Raw genomic sequence first — 19,702 nt, forward strand, 5'->3', positions numbered from 1 at the left:
AGCACAGAGCCATTCCAGGAGCTGGGAAGCCAAAATACTCATGGAAGTTCGTGGAAAAGGTCCAAAAAACCACCTGGATCAGCAAAATTCCTCTGACCTTGACTTTAGTTATCGATTCCCAACTGTATTCCAAGGGTCACCGGGGGGAAAACAAATCAATCCACCTGTCCCAGCAGCCACAACCTCACCTGGATCCTTCCCACAAACAGGTGGAATCACTCTGCACATTCCAGAGGCACCTGGAAAACTCCTGTTCTCCCAGATGGAAGTTCCAAGGCTTGGTCTGACAGCCCTGGAGCTCTCAGTGGGAAATTAAGGACCAGGACAACATTCCAAGGCACATCCTGAGCCTGGGAGAGCCTCCAGGAGGGATCTGTGATCCCTGAGGCCTCAGTGAGACACAAATCCATGGAAAACACTGGGATGGAGCACAGGCACCCAGAGCTGAGCAGGGGCAGCCCCTCCAAACTCTTCCATAGGGATACCCAGAGATTGGAGCAGCCTGGGAATAGGGAAGGTGTTGCTGCCCACGGCACTGGATGGGCTTTGAGGTCCCTTCCCACTCAAATCATTCCAGGATTATCCCAGTAACACAACCCACGTCCCAGGAATACCCCCATTCCAGGGCTGAGGCCACAGAACCCCCTGGAATAGCACACACCGGGATTTCTCAGGACTGGGAGCCCTCAGTGATCCCCATTTACTCCCCCTGGAGTTTGGATCCCCCTGGATTGGGGGTTTTCCAGGCAGGACTCAGGCTGGAAGGGTCCTGGAAGTTCCTCAGCATCACAGCCTGGATTCCCACATCCCAGGGCCCATATTCCCACATCCAAAGGCTCATACTCCTGCACCCCACATCCCATATTTCCACTGCCCAAATTCCTGCGTCCCCCAGCCCGTATTTTCCCATTCCATATTCCTGTACCCTCCAGGCTGTATTCCCACATTTCACAGTTTATACTCCCATATCTCACAACCCGTATTCCCATATTCCATGGCCCATATTCCCACATCCCCCAGCCCCACGGGTCGTATTTTCCCAGTCCCTATTCCCGCACCGCATATCCCCCATTCCCACATTCCAGGGCCGGCATTCCCAGCCCCTATTCCCCCATGCCCGGCTCTCACACCAGCCCAGCCCCGCCGGCGCGGGCTGAGCCCGCTCACCCCTCCCCGCCGTCCCCACTCCGCTGGCCGCGGGGCCTGTCCCGTTCTGTCCCGGTTTATCCCGGTCTCTCCCGGTCTGTCCCGCCCCGCTCGGTACCTGCGCCGGGCCCTGTCGTGCGGCGGAACCCCCGCGCGGGGCAGCGGGGGCGCACGGAGGGGCCGCGCCGGGCCCCGCCCGGGCGGGCCGCGGCCAATGGGAGCGCGCGGTGGGCGGCGCGCGCGCGGGGCGGTGGCCAATGGGAGCGCGCGGCGCGGCGCCGCCGCTACCGCCACAGCGGCGCCGGGCGGGGCGGGGCCGGGCCGGGCCGGGCCGGGCGGAGGCACCGCCACCGGGACACACCGGGAATACCGAGGCCGCTTCCGCCGCCGTCTCCCCCCCGCACCCCGGGGCTGCGACCCTGCCCTGCGCCTCCCACCGGACCCGCCGGAGCGGGGGCGGGAAGGGTGGGGCGCGGCGCGCGCGGCCCTGCAGGCGGCCAATGGGGAGCGCGAGTTGAGGGGGCGGGGCCTCGGGGAGGGGCGGGCTCCGATTGGCTGCGCGCGGCCCCGCCCATGTCGCGGTCACGTGGGCGGTGCGGAGGGGCCGCGTGACTCGGCCGGGTCTGCTCCGGGGTTAATTAACGATAATTAGCGGGGCTCGGGAATGAAAGCGCAGCGGGAGGGGCTGGGCGGCACCGCAAAGGTGGAGGTTGTGCCCCGGGGAGAGGGGTGTGCCCGGCGAGGAGCCGCCCCCGAGGGCGGGGCGGGGCCAGGGAATTTCGGGAAATTCCCTCCTGGAAAAGGGGGTTGGAATAACCTGCTCGGGGCAGGGGGGGATCCCCACCCCTGCAGGGCTTTAACAGCCCTGTGGATGTGGCACTTGGGGACGCGGTCGGGGTTAGGGTTGGACTCGGTGATCCCTGAGGGCTTTTCCAGCCCCAACCATTCCATGAGTCCAAAGGGCTCCCAAAGGACGCGAGCGATGGAACAACCGCCGCGGTAACACCGAGTGCCCGATTTCCTCCGTGGTTTACTTGGGACAAGGGATGGAGGGACAGCACACAGGGAATGGCTTCCCACTGCCAGAGGGCAAGGAAAGATGGGATAGTGGGAAGGAATTCCTGGCTGGGAGGGTGCGGAGGGGCTGGGGTGGAATTCTCAGGGAAGCTGTGGCTGCCCCTGGATCCCTGGAAGTGTCCAAGGCCAGGTTGGACGGGGCTTGGAGCAACCTGGGCTAGTGGAAGGTGTCCCTGGGTGGAACTGGAGGGGATTTAAGGTTCTTCCAACTCCAACCATTCCAGGATTCCCTGATTATTGTCTTGTTCCTGATTGTCCCCGGTGACATGGGGTGGGATGGGGTGCGGAGGGATGGGATAGGGTGGGATGGGATGGGATGGGATGGGATGGGATGGAGGAGCTGCCAAATTATTTGTCTTTGCAGAACAATGTTCGGTGCCTCCCAAGAAGGAGCAGCCGGAGCTGCCCCGGGATCAGGGCTGGGGTCGGGGGTCCCAGAGGACCTTGGGGGGGTCCAGCAGGGATCGGGGGGGGGGGGGGGGTCCTGGGAGCGCAGCCCCATTCCCGAGGGGCCGCCCGGAGCTGTTCCCCGGGCTACAGTGCCCTCCTGTGGGGGGAATCCCAAACCTTCCCAGATCCCTGCCAGGTGACACAGGAGCCATCCCCTCCATCCCAAATCCCTGCCGGGTGACACAGGACCCATCCCAGCCATCCCAAATCCCTGACAGGTGACACAGGACCCATCCCCTCCATCCCAAATCCCTGACAGGTGACACAGGGCCCATCCCTGCCATCCCAAATCCCTGACAGGTGACACAGGACCCATCCCAGCCATCCCAAATCCCTGGGACCCTGGTTCTCCACCCCACCGTGGATGCTCCAGGACACCCATCTCTACATCCCACGTGGCTCCAGGATCCCACCCCTCCATCCCACATCCCCGTGGCCCATCCCACCGTGCATCCCCTCTCTTCCCAGCCCCGATGGAGCAGCTCCAAGCCCCGGTGCCATCCCTGGCAGGGCGGGAAGGCCCCGGCTCAGAAGTTTTCCCTGGAGAAGCGGAAGCCGAAGCGCTCGCAGTGCCCCCGGATGACCTTGGCCAGGGCAGGGGAGCCACAGAAGAACACCTGGACCTTCCCAACCTGCTCCTGGGCCACCTTCCCAAACACCTGGAGCACAGGGGGAAGGGGGAGAGGGAGTGCTGGCTGGATCCAGGGGATTGGGGGCCGGATTAGGGGGTCCCTCCCAGACCAACCCATTCCATGGCTTATGATCCCTGGGCCTGATTAGGGTTTGGAACAAGGTGATCTTTAAGGTCCTTTCCAACCCATTCCATGATTTATGATCCCTGGGGTGGATTGGGGGTTGGAATGAGATGATCCTTAATGCTCCTCCCACCCCAACCCATTCCATGGTTTATGACCCTGGGATGGGTCAGGGGGTTGGAATGGGGTGATCTTTAAGATCCTTTCCACCCCAACCCATTCCATGATTTATGATTCCTCGGCTGGACTGGGGGTTGGAGTGGGATGATTTTTAAGGTCCTTTCCAACCCATTCCATGATTTTATGATTCCTGGGCCGGATTAGGGGGTGGAACAGGATGATCTTTAAGGTCCTTTCCAACCCATTCCACGGTTCTGTGATCCCTGGGCTGGATTAGGGGGTTGGAACCTTTAAGGATCTTACGGATCTTTACAGTCCTTTCCACCCCAAGCCATTCCCTGAGTTCTGATCCCTGCCTGCCTTGGCACAGCTCAGGCTCCCCGTGCCCCCCTGGCATTCCCTGTCCTGGATCTGGATGTCCCAGCGCACCCAGAGGGGTCTATCCCTGGCTCCCCCCCACCCCGGGACAGTTTTGGGACGTGTCCCGGTGCCCCACCTTGCCCCAGTCGGGCCGGCCGGGCTGTGTCCGCGTGCGCAGCCCGGTGATGGAATCCCGCTTTTCCTTGGCTGCCAGCAGATCCAGCGCCACCTGCAGCCCCAGGGCCTTCACGTCGCTCCTCGCCAGGGCCGAGGTCATGTACAGGTGGAGCTCCAGGAACCGCCCTGGGGGTGCCAGGGGAGCCCGGCTGGCACCGCGGACCCGCACCCCCGCGCTGGGATGGATGGGGGATGTCCCGGGAATGCTGGCCCTGCCTCCCGCTCACCTCCCGGCTCCAGCTCCGCCTGCTCCCTTTCCAGCTTGCTCAGGAGGCTGAGGAACCACTCGAAGTGCTTCTGATCCCGGTTTATCCAGATGAAATCCACCTGGAAGGGCAGGGCAGCCTCTGCTCCGGAGGTGGAAGCAGCACAGGGACCGAATCCGGCCACCAAACCCGGCCATGCCCCGCCCAAACCTCCGGGATGGGAGGGATGCCCGCGGGCTCTGCACCCTCCTGCCCCACCCCAGGGCACACCTGGATCCCACATCCCCTCCACGTGCTTCTGCTCCCATTCCTACCTTCCTGAGGGTCATGTCCTGGTCCCGCAGCTCCTCACACCAGGAATGGTGGCAGCTGGGGCAGCTCTGCCTCCGCCGGCGGTACCTGTGCACGAGGATACAGCCCTTTCCTGCTCCTTCCTGCCCTTTCCTGCTCCTTCCTGCCCTTTCCTGCTCCTTCCTGCCCTTTCCTGCTCCTCTCTGTCCCTTCCTGCCCTTTCCTGTCCCTTTTTGCCCCACCTGTCCACTCCTGCACCTTCCTGCTCCTGCCTTCCCTTTCCTGCCTCTTCCTGTTCCCTCCTGCTCCTTCCTGTCCTTCCCGCCCCTCTCTGTCCCTTTTCTGCCCCAGGATATCCCTTCCTGTCCCTTCCTGCCCCCCTCAGACCCCACAGTCCCTTCCAGGACCCCAAGCACCCATCCCTCCCCCTCTCCGGTGCCTGCCCATGGCCATCCTTCCTCCAGCAGCTTTCCTGCAGCCCAAATCCCCAGGGAAAAGCCTGGCACCGAGGGAGGACCCCCCTGGGGGTCTGGGAACCGAGTGCCAAGGTTGGAAGTGAGCAGGACCCCGAGGGGTGTTGAAGGACAAGTCTTTCTGGGTGAACATCACCCCGTGCTTCCCAAATCCAGCCAGGGCCGTTCTGGGAAGCTCCCAGATCTCCAGGGGCACCCTGAGCTGCAGGGACACCCACCTGTACATGATGCTCTGCAGGATGGAGGCGAAGGGGGTGATCCCGATCCCGGCCCCGATGAGCACGGCGTGTTCCGACAGGAAGATCCGCCGCGTCGGGGTCCCGTAGGGACCGTCCAGGAAGCACTGGGAGAGAGAACACAGGGATCACAGGGGGCTGGAACGACTCCCAGCCTGAGGGGAAGAGCAGGGATAGAGCACAAAGGGCATTGCAGGTGGAATTTGGGGGCTCTGGGGGAGTTTTGTGGGAGCAAAGGAAAAAGAGGAGGGGTGAGGAGGAGCAGGAAGGCTCCAGCAGGGCAGGGTTGGGATCAGTCCCACATGGGACCATCCATACACAGGGACACACTGATGGGATGGCTGGGAACAAGGATGGGGTTGTTGGGCACAGGGATGGGACAGTCAGGAACAGGGATGGGGTGATCAGGGGCAGGGATGGGGTGATCAGGGGCAGGGATGGGGTGATCAGGGGCAGGGATGGGGTGATCAGGAACAGGGATGGGGTGGTCAGGAGCAGGGATGGGGTGGTCAGGGGCAGGGATGGGGTGGTCAGGCCCACAGGTGGGTCTCCCCAGGAATGCTGAGCCCAGGGAAGGCCCCAGCCCCTCACCTTGACGCTGCAGAGCCGCCGGGTCTCCCCCAGGCCAGTGGAGCCCTGTGAGGTGCAGAGAGCAGTGACAGCCCCTCCCTGCAGGGTGCAGGGCCATCCCCTCCTGACCCTGCCTGTTCCCGGGATTGGGGTTTTTCCCAGCTGGGTTATCCAGCTGCACACACACTTCCAGCCCCATCCCTCAGTCAGAGCCAGGGCCAAGCCTGTGCTCCTGGGAGATGTGTCACAACATCCACCCCCAGGGATCTGTCACCAGTTTTCTGGATTGGATGGGTTTGATCTTAATTAAAAAGGGAATTATCCCAATTCCCACATGAGCTGGGGGGGAATGAGGGGTTTGCAGTGACTGTGCTGGCTCAGGCAGTGGGAGCAGCCACAGGGCACCTCTGCTCATCCAGGGACAGACAGGAGCAGATCTGTTATCATGGAATCATGGAATGCTTTGGGCTGGAAGGGACATTAAAGTCCATCTCATTCCACCCCTTGCCATGGGCAGGGACACCTTCCACTAGCCCAGGTTGCTCCAACCTGGCTTTGAACACTTCCAGAGGTGGGGCAGCCACAGCTTCTCTGGGCAACCTGTGCCAGGGCCTCCCCACCCTCACAGCCAAGAATTCCTTCCTGATATCCAGTATCCAATCTAACCCCCCCTGTGGCTGCTCCTCCAGCCTGGAGGGATCAAGGTCCTGATAAAGCCACCAGTGGTGGCTCTCGGTGTCCTGGCAGGGCCCTGGGCACACCTGAGGGGTTCTGTTTGAAGAATCCCTTAAAGAAGCTCTGGGCTGGTTTCTCCAGGTCTCTCCTGGGTGTGGATGGGGCAGAGCCCCCTCCCTGCCCCGGGCTGGGCTCGGTGCTCACCCCCCTCTCTGGGTCCTGACCCGGGGCAGTGGCTCTGAACGCTGTCAGCTGGACAGATCCATCCCTGCCAGAGGCCACCGAGCCTTCCTGGAAAACAGGGCAGGAATCACTGCTGGGATGCTGCCAGGGGGTGTGTCCCTCCAGCAGGGTCAGCAGGGCAATGGGACACAAAATCTCCCAGGGCTGGGCAAGCACTTTGCAGGGAATGTACATCCTGAGGGATAAACCAGCACCCAAGGGGTCCACTCCACATCCAGCCCAGACCTGGCCGTGCTGCTTTGCTGGGTTTGCCCAGAGCTGATCCCAGTCCCACCGACCTGTGCCCAGCTCCGGCTCCTCCCGGGTGGATTCGGCTCCGGGCTGGGCGATTCCAGCTGCTGGAAGTACTCGTACAGCCTGTTGGTCCACTGGCCCAGAGACCTGATGTGCAGCCAGAGAGTCTCTGTGGGATGAAACAGAGAAGAGGGTGCTTGAAATCTTGGAATGCTTTGGCTTGGAAGGGACCTTAAAGCCCATCCAGTGCCACCCGCTGCCATGGGCAGGGACACCTCCCATGGGACTAGGCTGCTCCAAGCTGGCAAAACATCACCCTGGCGATGCAAAACATCAGCCCAGGGATGCAAAACATCATTCTAGTGATGCAAACCACCCCAGGGATGGGAAATTGGGAAGGCTGTGCTCCCACCTGGCTGCTCGGGGGCGCTGCTGATGGAGAAGGGGTGCCACTCGTAGGAGGCGATGGCCGGGACGTTCAGGTACACGTAGTCCCCGGGTCTGAAGTGGAAGGACGGAGGTCTCTGGATCACCAGGTGAGTCACCTGGAGGAGGAGGGGAGCAGGAGAGCTGGAGCATCCAGAGGACACTGGCTGGTGTGCCCAGGGGGTCCCTGTGCAGCTGAACCCCCGGGCTGTGTCTCCCAGTTTGAGCAGTGGCTGACACAAGACGGGCTCCCAGGTTGGACCTGAAAGGGGGTTTATTCCCCTGTTCTCTGCCCATTTTGTGTTGAACAACAGTCCCAGTTCAGGCTGGACTCAAACAGGTTTTTTGTCAAAACTAAGAGTCTGGGCAGTTTTCATTTTGGCTCCAGTTGTTCCACGACTTTGGGTATTTTTGAACTTGAAAAATCAGCAAAAATTCTCAATTAAATAAACAACGGTTCGAAAATGAAGAAATTTCTTTCACCTCTCCCTGCAAACCTAAACGACCCAAACCCCCAGTTTTCCACGGAAACTCTTGGTTTACTGGGTTATTCCTGCTCTCCCCAGAGGAGCTCTGGGGGCTCTGGGTGCACACCTTGGAGGGGAGCAGGTTGACCTCCACGATGTGCAGCCCCCCTGCCCGGCGCCAGGCCCAGCCCAGAACCTTCTCCAGCACAAACAGGGAGCCAGGAACCACGAACCACTTCCAGAAATGGGGACCATGGAGGATGAGGAGGGTCCAGACGGAGATGTAGGAGAGGTGGGTCCAGTAGAAAACCTGTGGGCAGGGAATGGGGGCACAGGGAATGTGGTGGAGCCAAATGTTGCCTCGTGGTGAGGCTGTGCCAGGGCATCCCTGGGGGGAAAAAGGCAAATGCATCATGGAATGTTCTGTGTGGGAAGGGAGCTTAAACATTATCCAGGTCCTGATTGGGCAGGGACACCTTCCACTAAGCCCAGGTTGATCCAGCCTGGCCTTGGACACTTCCAGGGATCCAGGGGCAGCCACAGCTTCTCTGGGCAACCTGTGCCAGGGCCTCCCCACCCTCACAGCCAAGAATTCCTTCCCAATATCCCATCTAACCCTGCCCTCTGCCAGTGGGAAGCCATTCCCTATTGTTCCACCTTCCCTCTTGTCCCATTAGTGGAGAAAAGCCCAGAAACCCCAAACCTGCAAATGTGGGGAGCGTCCAGGGGGTGTCGGGGGCACTGCACCAGCCCAGCTCCCCCTCCCCACAGGGCAGCCCCTGGATGGGCACCCACTGACCCACCCATCCACCCACCCACCCCCGGGACCCTCCCCCTGGTGCCCCCACCCCACCCACCGGGGTTTTCCCCTTTCTCACCTCGAAGTGGCCGCGGCGCCGGACGCAGGGGCTGGAGAAGGTGCCCATGGCGAGCAGCAGCGCCAGCAGGGCCAGCCCGGTCTGGGGGGCTGTGCCCCCTACACCGCCCCCCCCGGGCCGTGCCCACAGCAGCGACTCGAGCAGGGCAGGGCCCCCGTCCCGCTGTGCCAGCCGGGCTGGGGGCACACACAGGGACACTGATTTCACCCGGACACCGTGGGAATGCCCCGTTCCTCCTCTCCTGACCCCCTTCCCGGGCTCGCTGTCGTGTCCCGGGGGCACCGGGGCATCCTGTGCCCGGGGATGGTGCGGGAGGGTGGGCGGGGGGGGCAGAGCTGCTCCCCTGAGGGGGGTGGGCAGTCCTGGCACCCACCGCGGGCTGGGGGGGCTGGAGGTGACGGGCTGGGGGGTGCAGGGGTGTAGGACTGGGGGAGGGGTTGCAAGGCTGTGGGGTGCAGGGCTGAGGGGTGCAGGGCTGAGGGGTGCAGGGCTGTGGGGGGGTTGCAGGGCTGAAGGGTGCAGGGTTTTGGGATGCAGGGCTGTGGGGGGGTTGCAGGGCTGAGGGGTGCAGGGTTTTGGGGTGCAGGTCTATGGGGTGCTGGGGGGTGTAGGGTTTTGGGGTGCAGGGCTGTGGGTTCCAGACGCCACCCGGGAGCAGCGCGAGGGGAGCGGGAGCCCTTTGGCTGCCGGGCTGGGAACCACTAGAGGGGGATCACAGACTGTGCGGCACCGCCGCACCCGCTGCTCCTGCCCACACCCTGCCTGTGCCCTGCCCACACCCTGCCCCAGCCCTGCCCACACCCTGCCCCAGCCCTGCTTGTACCCTCGCAGCCCCCCTCGGGATGGGCACCCCCTCTCCAGGGCTCGCATCCCTCCTGGGCCATGTGCACCCCCCGGGACACGAGCATCCCCTCCCCGGGATATCCACACCCCTCCAGGACAGGAGCATCCCCCCGAACATCAGCTCCCTTCTCCGGGACATCTGCATCCCTCTGGGATACGGGCATCCCTCTCCACACGAGCATCCCCCAGGACACGTATCCCCGGGATCCCTCCATCCCCCGGGACAGGAGCACCCTCTCCCCGCGCCCTCTGCCCCGATCCCCCGCCGTGGCCGAGGTCCCCCCGCCGCAGCCCCGGCACTCACCGAGGTGGGCGATGTGAGCCCCGCTGTGGGCGGCCCCCAGGGCCAGCACCACGTACCCCACGAGCTGGTGGCACTGCACGGGCTGGTCCAGGGGCAGCGCCTCGGCCGCGGCCGTGGAGCGGAGCCAGGTCAGGCACCGCCGCAGCATCGGCACCTCCGGGACGGGGGGACAAAGGGAGGGGTGTTGGGGGCGCGCGGAGATACCGGGGGGGGCAACGGGAGGTGCCAGGGGAAAACTGGGCATGCCAGGGGCACTTGGAGGCGGTGGGGGCAATAGGAGGTGTTGGGAGGCAGTCAGGGGTAGCAGGGGGCAATGGGAGGTGCCAGGGGACGATGAGAGATGTGGGGGTCATTTGGAGGTGGCAGTGGCAGCAGGAGATGCTGGGGGGGCAATGAGAAATAGCAGGGGGGCAACGGGAGGTGCTGGGGAGAAACGGGAGATGCCAGGGGCAAGTGGAGTTGTTGGGGACAATGAGATATGCTGGGTGTAACTGGAGGTGCCAGGGGCCAACAGGAGATTTTGGGGTTGATTGGAGGTTCTGGAGGCAATTAGAGCTGTTGGGGGCAATGGGAGATACTTGGGGTAATTGGAGATGCCGGGGGGGCAATGGGAGATGTTTGGGGTAATTGGAGAGGCCAGGGGGGTAATAGGAGATGTTTGGGGTAATTGGAGATGCCAGGGAGGTAATGGGAGATATTGGGGGTAATTGGAGATGCCAGGTGGTGGAAGCAATGGGAAATATTGGGGAGCAATGGGAGATACTGGGGGACAGTGGGAGATGTTGGGGGTAGTAGGAGATGCCAGGGGGCAAGGGGAGGGGCTGGAGGCAATGGGAGATACCAGGGGCAGGTGGAGATGCTGGGGGGCAACTGGAAATGTTGGGGGCAACATCCCTCCTGGACTCCCAGCAGACCCCCATCCCTCCCGGCCCCTCACAGTCCTCCACCCCTGCCCGTACCCGTGCCCCGCACTCACAGCCAGGAGGGCACAGTCGAGGTTGAGCCCCTGCCCGCAGCCCCGGGCCACCATGATCGCGGGGCCGAGCCCGCGGTGCCGCAGGGCCGCCAGGGTGAAGAGCAGCAGGTTGAGGGCGGCGAAGCCCCCCAGGCAGCCCAGCTGGCCCCGGTGGTTGTACCAGTAGCCCCGGGACAGGCAGCGCGGGCGGGGCCGCTCCGGGGGCTCCGGGGGCTTCAGCCAACTGGCGGCACTGGGAGAACAGGAGCGGAGCTGCCTTCCCGGGAAGGGGGAGCTGGGGCGGGCGTGTGCCCGGGCTGGCACCAGCGTGGGGCACCCCTGCACCACCCCAGCACCTACCCCTGCATCCCAGCCCAGCATCCAGTGTGGCATCAGCCCCACATCCATCCCAAATCCATCCCTGCATCCATCCCAAATCCATCCCTGCATCCATCCCAGCACCATCCCTGTATCCATCCCAGCACCACCCTGGTGCCTATCCCTGCATCCCAGCCCAGCATCCAGTGTGGCATCAGCCCTACATCCATCCCAAATCCATCCTTGCATCCATCCCAGCACCATTCCTGCACCCAGACCTGTGGCATCATCCCTGCACTCACCCCTGTACCCAAGTCCCATGCCCATCCCATCACAATCCCAAACCCACCCCAACACCAACCCCTCACCCATCCCTGAATCCAAGACCAGCACCTGGCTTGGCATTATCCCTGCACCCATCCCTGCACCCATCCCAACATCCAAATCCCCATCCCAACACCACCCCTGCACCCAAGCCCAAGGCTCCCAAGTTGCTCCCAGTGCCAGCCAAGCCCTGCCCAGTGTGGACACCCCCTGAGAGCCTTGACAGGAGCAGAAACCCCCAGAAACCCCCCCTCCAGGCAGGAGGACAAAGGTGCTCCGCGGGGGGGGGACTCCCAGCCGGAGGGTCCCACCTGATGGTCAGGTTCTCCATGAGCTCTGGGAAGGCCTCCAGCTGCTCCTGGAGCTCCGGGAAGGTGATGGAGCCGCTGTGGTCCCTGTCAGCCGCCTCCAGGAGGGCCCTGGTGAGGTCCCCCAGGCGCTCCTCGGGCAGGGACACGGAGCTCTCCCGGAGGCACCAGCGCAGCACCAGCTGCAGCTCCTCCGCCTCGATGGAGCCGCTGCCTGGGGGGGGCACGTTGGACACTGGGGAAAATTCCTTCGTGGAAAGGGTGGTCAGGGGCTGGAACAACCTGCCCAGGGCAGGGGTGGGGTCCCCACCCCCTGGAGGGGTTTAAAAGCCCTGTGGATGTGGCACTTGGGGACGTGGTTAGTGGTGGCCTGGGCAGTGCTGGGGGAGCTTGGGCTCGATCTCAAAGGGCTTTTCCAACCAAAATGATCCTCCAGGTCCATGAAACCGGGATGGGGAGTTGGTGTTTGAGCGGAGCAGAGCCCACTCCTCTCCATGGCTGAGGGTGAAAGCACTCCATGGGAATTCCTGACGTGTGGCCAATTTAATTGTTGCCTTTCAGACGGACTTTTGATGTTCTCACCATGGAATGATGATCCCAGACAGACATGAAGCTCCAGCAGTGCAGACTTCCCACCAGCCCTTGGCTCTGCTCAGAGCAGAGCCCTCCCACCTTCCAAATCACAACTTTATCCCAAAAAACCACGGCTCAGCGTGTTTTCCCTCGTCTCACCGTCCACGTCGTAGACCTGGAAGAGGAAGCTGAGCTTGTCCCGCTGGTCCCCGTGCACGAGCAGCCTCAGGGCCCTCAGCAGCTCCTCCAGGCTGATGGTGCCGCTGCCGTCGGCGTCAAACAGGGCGAAGAACCTCTCGGCAAAGAAGGACTGTGGGAGCACCACGGGAGCTGGGATGATCCTGAGTCATGGGACTGTGGAATGCCTGGCTCAGAAGGACCCTAAAACTCATCTTGTTCCACCCACTCTCACGGGTAGCGACACCTTCCACCACAGCAGGTTGCTCCAGCCTGGCCTTGGACGCTTCCAGGGGTGGGGCAGCCACAGCTTCTCTTGGAATTTCATTCCAGTCCTTCCCCACCCTCCCAGGGAAGAATTCCTTCCCAATATCCCACCTAACCCTGCCCTCTGGCACCTCGTTCCAACCCCCTGCCATGGGCAGAGACACCTTTCCCTGGAGCAGGTTTTGTGACCACCCTGTACAGGGTATAATGAGGAGACCTTTAGGGTCCTTCCTTCCCAAACCATCCCAGGATTCTCTAACTCCATGAACACCACACAGTCCCATTTTTAAGCCGGATTTTCCCTCAGTCCCCTCCTGGGGCAGAGCTGGGTGCTGTCCTGGGGCAGGACCCCCACGGCCCATCCCCAGGGACCCCTCACCTCCTTCACTTGGAGGGCACTTTTGAACTCTTCCAGGCTGATTTCCTTGTCCTTCCCGGCGATGTTCCCAAACTGCTTTGTCACCCAGTGCAGCCACTCGGCGTCTCCCGCCGTGCCCATGGTGCTGCACCTGCAGGAGGCAACATTCCAAGCCCTGCATCCCTCCAAATCCCCCTTGTCCGTGCTCCTGCCGTGCCTCCAGCCCCTCCAGCCTCGTGCTGCTGAGCAGAGCAGGGGCTGCTCTCTGGGAACGGGTCACTCGGGGAAACTGGGCTCTCAAAATTAGGGAAATCCGGGGCTGGAGAGCCTGGTTTCCCAGACTGACCCATTCCCAGAGTCCTTCAGCTCCCAGGGACAGGGAGGTGCTGCTCCTCTGCCGAGCTGGGCTGGAAGGAGGGTGATGGCAGCAAGATTTTGGGGTTTGGGGCTTCCTTTTGCCAGCAAAACCAGAGAAGGGAGATGGGAATCTTTGCTCTCCACAGGCGCTCATCCCTCCCTCCCCTTCCCTCTCCTCCCTGGATTGTCCTCACCTCCCTCCTCCTGCTCCCTCCTTGCCTTCCCACCCCCTGTCCCCCCTCCATTTCCTTTTCCAGACCTCCACAATTCCTCAAATCCCTCATGCTCACACCAGATCCAGCAGCAGACCCCCAGCAGTCCCAAATTACTGCAGGACCTCGTTATCTTGGGAAACCAAAGGAAAATCCACATGGAGTTACCACGTTCAACGAGTGTTTTCCCAGCTCCAAAGGTGTGACCCAACCCCTTCTGTTCACCCCAAATGGCTCCTGGGGACACCAAAGGGGTCCTGGCAGAGGGATATGGTGTTCCCGAGGAGGACAGGCAGGGATGGACCAGATTTGGGATGTACAGCTGGGACAAGGCACAACTCCTGCCCACACTGGTCACTCCCAGCCCTCTCCCGCCTCATTCCCGTTGTCCCTCCTGTCCTACAGCCACACACCAGGTCCCTGCTGCATCCTGGCTCTTCCAGCTGATCCCAGCTCTTGGATGTTCCTCCTGCAGTGTCCTTGATTTCACATTCCATGCCCCACTGAGCCCCCTGCCCTTGGGAAGCGTGTCCTGCCAAACCCACACGGCCTCGGATCCAGCGGCGCTTCCGTCGCCATTCACGGCCCGTCAGGAACACACGGGGAAGTGTCTTTTCCATACTGCCACCTTTATTCCTTCCTGAACAGATCCTGCTTGTGCAGCTCTAAACTGGGACTCCTCTGGGGGAGGAGGTTGCCATGGGAATGTCAGGACCAGAAACCAGGTAGTAAAACATTCCTGCTCCGCCGCCGCTGTCACGGAGCGCCGGGCGGGGAAGGCAGGAGAGGGTTGTGCAGAGGCAGAGCTGGAGCTGAGGCAGCTGATCCCGGCTGGAAAACTCCCTCCCTCTCCCTGCCTGCTTGTTTCTTGGGAAGTTGGCTGAGCTTTGGACCAAATTTCCCCCCTGGCTGCACGGGAAGGGCAGGGATGGTTCAGCTCCCCCATGGACACACTGCCCAGGGAGCAGGGCCTGTGCTGCTCTGACCTGATCCCAGAGAATCCTGGAGTGGTTTGGGCTGGGAGGGACCTCAAACATTATCCAGATCCTGGATGGGCAGGGACACCTTCCACTAGCCCAGGTTGCTCCAAGCCCTGTCCAACCTGGCCTTGGACACTTCCAGGGATCCAGGGGCAGCCACAGCTTCTCTGGGTAACCTGGGCCAACGTCTCCCCACCCTCAAAGGGAAGGATTCCTTCCCAATATCCCATCTCTCCCTGCCCTCTGGCAGTGGGAAGCCATTTCCTGTGTCCTGTCCCTCCATCCCTTGTCCCCAGTCCCTCTCCAGCTCTCCTGGAGCCCCTTTAGGCCCTGGAAGGGGCTCTCAGCTCTCCCTGGATCCTTCTCTTCTCCAGGTGAACATTCCCAGCTCTCCCAGCCTGGCTCCAGAGGGGCTCCAGCCCTTGGAGTATCTCCATGACCTCCTCTGGATCTGCTCCAGCAGCTCCATGTCCTTTGGATGTTGTTCCCAGGGCTGGAGCAGCTCTGCAGGGGGGTCCCCCTGAGGGGCACAGGGGGACGATCCCCCTTTCCTGCTGCTCCCCCATTTCCCAGGATCTCCGTGTTCCTTCTCCACCTTTTTCTCCTGGGATCCATCCCCCAAATCCTGACTGGAGCCAAAGCTGCTCGTTCACCACCCACAGAAATTCATTTTTAAACAATCCAAGGTCATGGAATTATTTACTTGGGAAAGGGGAGAGCAGAAGATGAAAAACCTTGGAGTATGTGCTGGATCTGATGGACACAACCCGCTCTGTCCTCAGGGTGTTCCCACTACACTGGGGATCTAAAATAAAACAGAAATAAAAAAATAAAATAGAAATCAATAAGTAAAACAGAAATAAATAAAATAGAAAACAATAAGTAAAATAGAAATAAAGAAATAAAATAAAAATCAATAAGTAAAATATAAATAAAGAAATAAAATAGAAATCAATAAGTAAAATAGAAATCAATTGCTAATATGACTTAAAACTAAATAATCTCAGAATTGTCTAAATAATTTTTCCCCAGGACTCTTTGGTGTCTCTCTCACGTTAAAAACACCCCCAAAGCCATCAGGATTTGAGGGCTCTGCTCCATCTCTTCCTTAAAATAAACCAAAAATGATCACTTTTTAATCCCACAAACTGCAGTCAACCATAATTGAATTGTGTTTTAATATTTAACTTACACAGGAAGTGGCAAAACCATCTTCAGGTTGAAATTATATGAAAAGCTGGCAAAAAATCTGGTTTTGAAGGATAATTTACCGCAACATTCTCAATATTTAAACTCACCTTAAATCAGGTGTTTGATACTTTTCGTTCCAATTTATTCCAGGAGCTGCTGCTCCTCCTTTGGCCTTGGATCTCAACGGAAGGATTTTTTCCCAAAATGAGGTGCCAGGGACACGAGGCCTCTTTTAAAGCTTTGAGTTGTTCCCATTAAAGCTTTTCATGTCAAACAACAACAACAAAAAAAGAGATTTCTCAGATCCATCGAGCAGCACCTGGATGTGACACTTCTGTAATTCCCTGGTCCTGGCACAAAAAGTGGCTTAGAAAGATTTTTTTTTCATTAAATGTTCGATTTAAATTTCCTATTAATTAAATAAATATTAAATATTAAATGCAAATTTAAATGATTTTCTTTACTTGATGCTAAAATGCCAAGACTTTGCACCTCGTGCTTTTGCCGAACATAATCACGAAATTATTCTAATGATTCCTCGTGAAATTAACTGATCATTAAGTGATTATAATTATATTTCATGGAAATATATTTAATTATTCGGTGGAAATATTAATTGGCATATTTACCATTCCTTTTTTTTTTTTTTTTTTTTAAGGACATTCCTCAAAAATCTCCCCCTAAATCCATTAATTCCCTGATCCAGAGCCTCGTTTTCCTCTTTGGAGCAGCCAGTTTGGAGTGACCAGGCTGGTTCCCCACAAACATCTGGGACACTTTGGAGCAACAGGGATGGTGGGGGTGGAGAAGGAGGAGATTTTCAGAGCACTGGGATGTTTTCCATGTTTGCAGGATTTGGTTTTTTGGATGTTTTGAAGCAGAGGAGCATCGATGGGACCGTGAGGGGGAGGAAGGGCAGGAGGGTCCTTCCCCAGCTGCTCCCACGGGGAGGGTTTGGAGGGGCTGAAAACGAGGATTTAAAGAGGTTTTTTTAAGTTGTGAGTCCATGGAAGTGTCAGAGGAGCAGGGGATGCACTCACCTGGATCATTGGAGAATCCCAGATGGGTGGGAAGGGACCTTGAAGATGATCTCATTTTAATCTCCTGCCATGGGCAGGGACACCTTCCACCAGCCCAGGTTGCTCCAAGTCCTGTCCAACCTGGCCTTGGACACTTCCAGGGATCCAGGGGCAGCCACAGCTTCTCTGGGAATTCCATTCCAGCACCTCCCCACCCTCACAGCCAAGAATTCCTTTCCCAATATCCCATCTCTCCCTGCCCTCTGGCAGTGGGAAGCCATTCCCTGTGTCCTGTCCCTCCATCCCTTGTCCCCAGTCCCTCTCCAGCTCTCCTGGAGCCCCTTTAGGCCCTGCAAGGGGCTCTCAGCTCTCCCTGGAGCCTTCTCTTCTCCAGGGGAACATTCCCAGCTCTCCCAGCCTGGCTCCAGAGCCAGCTGGATCACCTTCCTGGAATCTTTTATCATCTCCACATTTACAGACAATCCATTAGTTTTGTCCCTATAGAGGATAACCCTGAATTCCTGAATGGATGAATAATGCAGGAATTCTCCACCTCACTCTGTTCCTTCCATGCTGCTCTTGAAATCCTCACTTTTGTGCCCTAATGAACGTTGGGAATGTGCAAGGGATGCCTTCCTTCACATCCTGCTGGTTTGGAGAAGGTCCTGTTCCTCAGGGTGTGGGTTGTTGGTGTGCCAGGGAAAGTTCTTCCCATGGGATCCAGCAGGAATCTCCGGAGGGGAGGAAGGAGATCACTTTTTAATCCCACAAACTGCAGTCAACCATAATTGAATTGTGTTTTAATATTTAAATTACACAGGAAGCGGCAAAACCATCTTCAGGTTGAAATTATATGAAAAGTTGGCAAAAAAATCTATGTTTGATGGATAATTTACTACAACATTCTTAATATTTAAACTCACCTTAAATCAGGTGTTTGATACTTTTCATTCCCATTTATTCCAGGAGCTGCTGCTCCTCCTTTGGCCTTGGATCTCAATGAAAGGTTTTTTTCCCCATCATCTGCCAAACACAAACCCCAACTCCAACTACATCAGGAGCTTGCAGCTCCTGGGAACAAGGAGATTCATCAGCATCACATGGAATTTGGGAGGCTCAAATTTAGGCAAACTCCTAAAAAAACCCTGGGGTGGAAGGAGGGAAATTTATCAAAGCATTTTGCTTGGAAGGTCTGGAAAATCCCAAGTCAAAGCTCCTATTTTGAGTAAAGAGGCAACAGAACCAGTCCAAGGAAAAAATCCCAGTAGGAAGAAGTGTCCAAAGCCAGGTTGGACGGGGCTGGGAGCAACCTGGGCTAGTGGAAGTGTCCCTGCCCATGCAAGGAGGTGGAATGAGATGAATTTTAAGGCCCCTTCCCACCCAAACCACTCCAGCATCCCATGATTTGTGAATATATTCTTTACAATACTCACAACTCATAAATTTCCCGCTCCACGAGCACCATGTGGGGGAGAAAAACGGGCTTTTTCGAGCTGAAAAACATCAAAATCCAACTTGCAAGTGAACGTTTTTGACAGAATATTTCATTTACACTTCGCCTTCCCACCTTTTCTCCGCGGGGAAAGAAAATGAGAGCAGGTAGATTTGAAATCCCTCCTCGGTCTGCAAGCTGGAATGCAAGGAATAGGTGTCCAAAATTCCATATCTTGGAATAGGAATTAATGTGCATTCAGGCCTAAAAACCTCATAGGTGGCCCTACATGATGTTCTTTTATCAGTGGATAAAGAGGAATAAAGAAGTGCCTTTATTAAAGGTTCCACTGGCAAGTTTTTCAATGGAATTCATACAAGTCTTTCCACACTGGGAACCTCTCGGGAACCTCCCACAGCTGATCCCTCATCCCAGGAATTAATGGAGCCAGAGCTGGTTGCCCCATGATTTCCTTCTCTCTTCCCTCAAAGTCTGTTAAAGGATCCAAAGCTTTTTCCCATCATTATCCTGCCTTTTAAAGGGATTGTCCTGCTCAACTTTTCCTTTAGGAAATAAAAGGCTGGATTAGAGGTGGCTGCAACCTGGACCCACCTGAGGGTGGTTAGAGGCAGCAATTCCAGCTTTTGCTCCTCATCCAGAGGCCTCTGGCTAAGCAGGATCCTGAAGGAACCTCCTGCTGGGAAGTGGATTCTCCCAGTGAAGTAAGAGATCCCACCAGGAATGGTTAAATGGATGCTGGGAGTGAAATGGTTACGTGAGATAACGGGTCTGAAACACTGGGAATGAACTCCCTGGTGTTCAAACACGACCTGGGATAGTTTTCTTTACAGAGCACAGACTCCCAGGAGCACGTTTGGATGCTCCGGGAAAAACATCCCCACTTTCCCCGTGAGCTTTTCCCACCTCCCAGAGCCTTTTCCATGGGGCAGAAACACAAGGAAAAATGATGTGGAGGGGCAAAAATATGTCACCGTGAAAATCAGAGCCGAAAATGTCCCCTTTGGCACGGGAGAGGAGCAGCCCAGAGGTGCCCGGAGGAGGATTCCTGCCCACCGGGCTCCCGGGATTCATCCCGAGTTGGGAGCACATCCCAGGCTCGGCTGCTCCCGGGGCTCCTGCTGCCTCCGGAAAAACGGCCTGGGAGCATTTCTATTGAAAGGACGGCGGGAAGGAGATCCAGGAGAGATTAGGGGGAAAAGCAGGGAAAAAAAAAAACCCACCAAAGCCCAGGCTGTGGGCACGGGGAGGGCTGGAAATCCGCAGCGAATCCCGGCTGTGC

At 58.3% G+C, this 19,702-nt stretch overlaps 2 protein-coding genes across 5 annotated transcripts in view; both read right to left on the minus strand.

Moving 5' to 3' along the window:
• Window positions 1-1,329, minus strand: part of GLCE (glucuronic acid epimerase) — a 33,825-nt gene extending 32,496 nt beyond the window's left edge. For 2 of the 4 annotated variants that reach the window (XM_032699713.1, XM_032699711.1), the window contains exon 1: window positions 1,265-1,329. The gene's annotated coding sequence lies outside the window, so the exon portion shown is untranslated. Of the gene's footprint in view, window positions 1-188; window positions 1,081-1,264 lie in introns of those variants that run through there. The other 2 variants (XM_032699708.1, XM_032699710.1) reach the window with 2 other exon arrangements.
• Window positions 1,330-3,132: 1,803 nt separating this feature from the next.
• Window positions 3,133-19,026, minus strand: NOX5 (NADPH oxidase 5). The gene is made up of 20 exons (XM_032700232.1): window positions 19,015-19,026; window positions 18,404-18,463; window positions 17,894-18,041; window positions 15,464-15,565; window positions 13,233-13,362; window positions 12,569-12,719; window positions 11,840-12,050; window positions 10,908-11,139; window positions 9,932-10,085; window positions 8,785-8,960; window positions 8,034-8,216; window positions 7,426-7,558; window positions 7,058-7,182; window positions 6,741-6,827; window positions 5,883-5,927; window positions 5,274-5,398; window positions 4,606-4,690; window positions 4,313-4,412; window positions 4,045-4,211; window positions 3,133-3,332 (listed from the first exon to the last, which is right to left on the minus strand). The coding sequence occupies exons 5-20, from the start codon at window positions 13,350-13,352 to the stop codon at window positions 3,201-3,203; spliced, it is 2,226 nt and encodes a 741-aa protein (XP_032556123.1). The 5' UTR covers window positions 13,353-13,362; window positions 15,464-15,565; window positions 17,894-18,041; window positions 18,404-18,463; window positions 19,015-19,026; the 3' UTR covers window positions 3,133-3,200.
• Between the last annotated feature and the right edge of the window lie 676 nt (window positions 19,027-19,702).

This window comes from Chiroxiphia lanceolata, chromosome 12 (genome assembly GCF_009829145.1).
Source record: "Chiroxiphia lanceolata isolate bChiLan1 chromosome 12, bChiLan1.pri, whole genome shotgun sequence".
NCBI classification, from domain to species: domain Eukaryota; kingdom Metazoa; phylum Chordata; class Aves; order Passeriformes; family Pipridae; genus Chiroxiphia; species Chiroxiphia lanceolata.

Bases quoted from the DNA above. Each gene is read 5' to 3' on its own strand.
- NOX5 (XM_032700232.1), bottom strand. From the start codon at position 13,352: ATGGGCACGGCGGGAGACGCCGAGTGGCTGCACTGGGTGACAAAGCAG. The intron at 8,217-8,784 runs GTGAGAAAGGGG...CCCTGCCCACAG, and splicing joins GGCGCCGCGGCCACTTCGAG to GTTTTCTACTGGACCCACCT. The intron at 4,413-4,605 runs GTAGGAATGGGA...CTGCCCTTCCAG, and splicing joins AGGACATGACCCTCAGGAAG to GTGGATTTCATCTGGATAAA.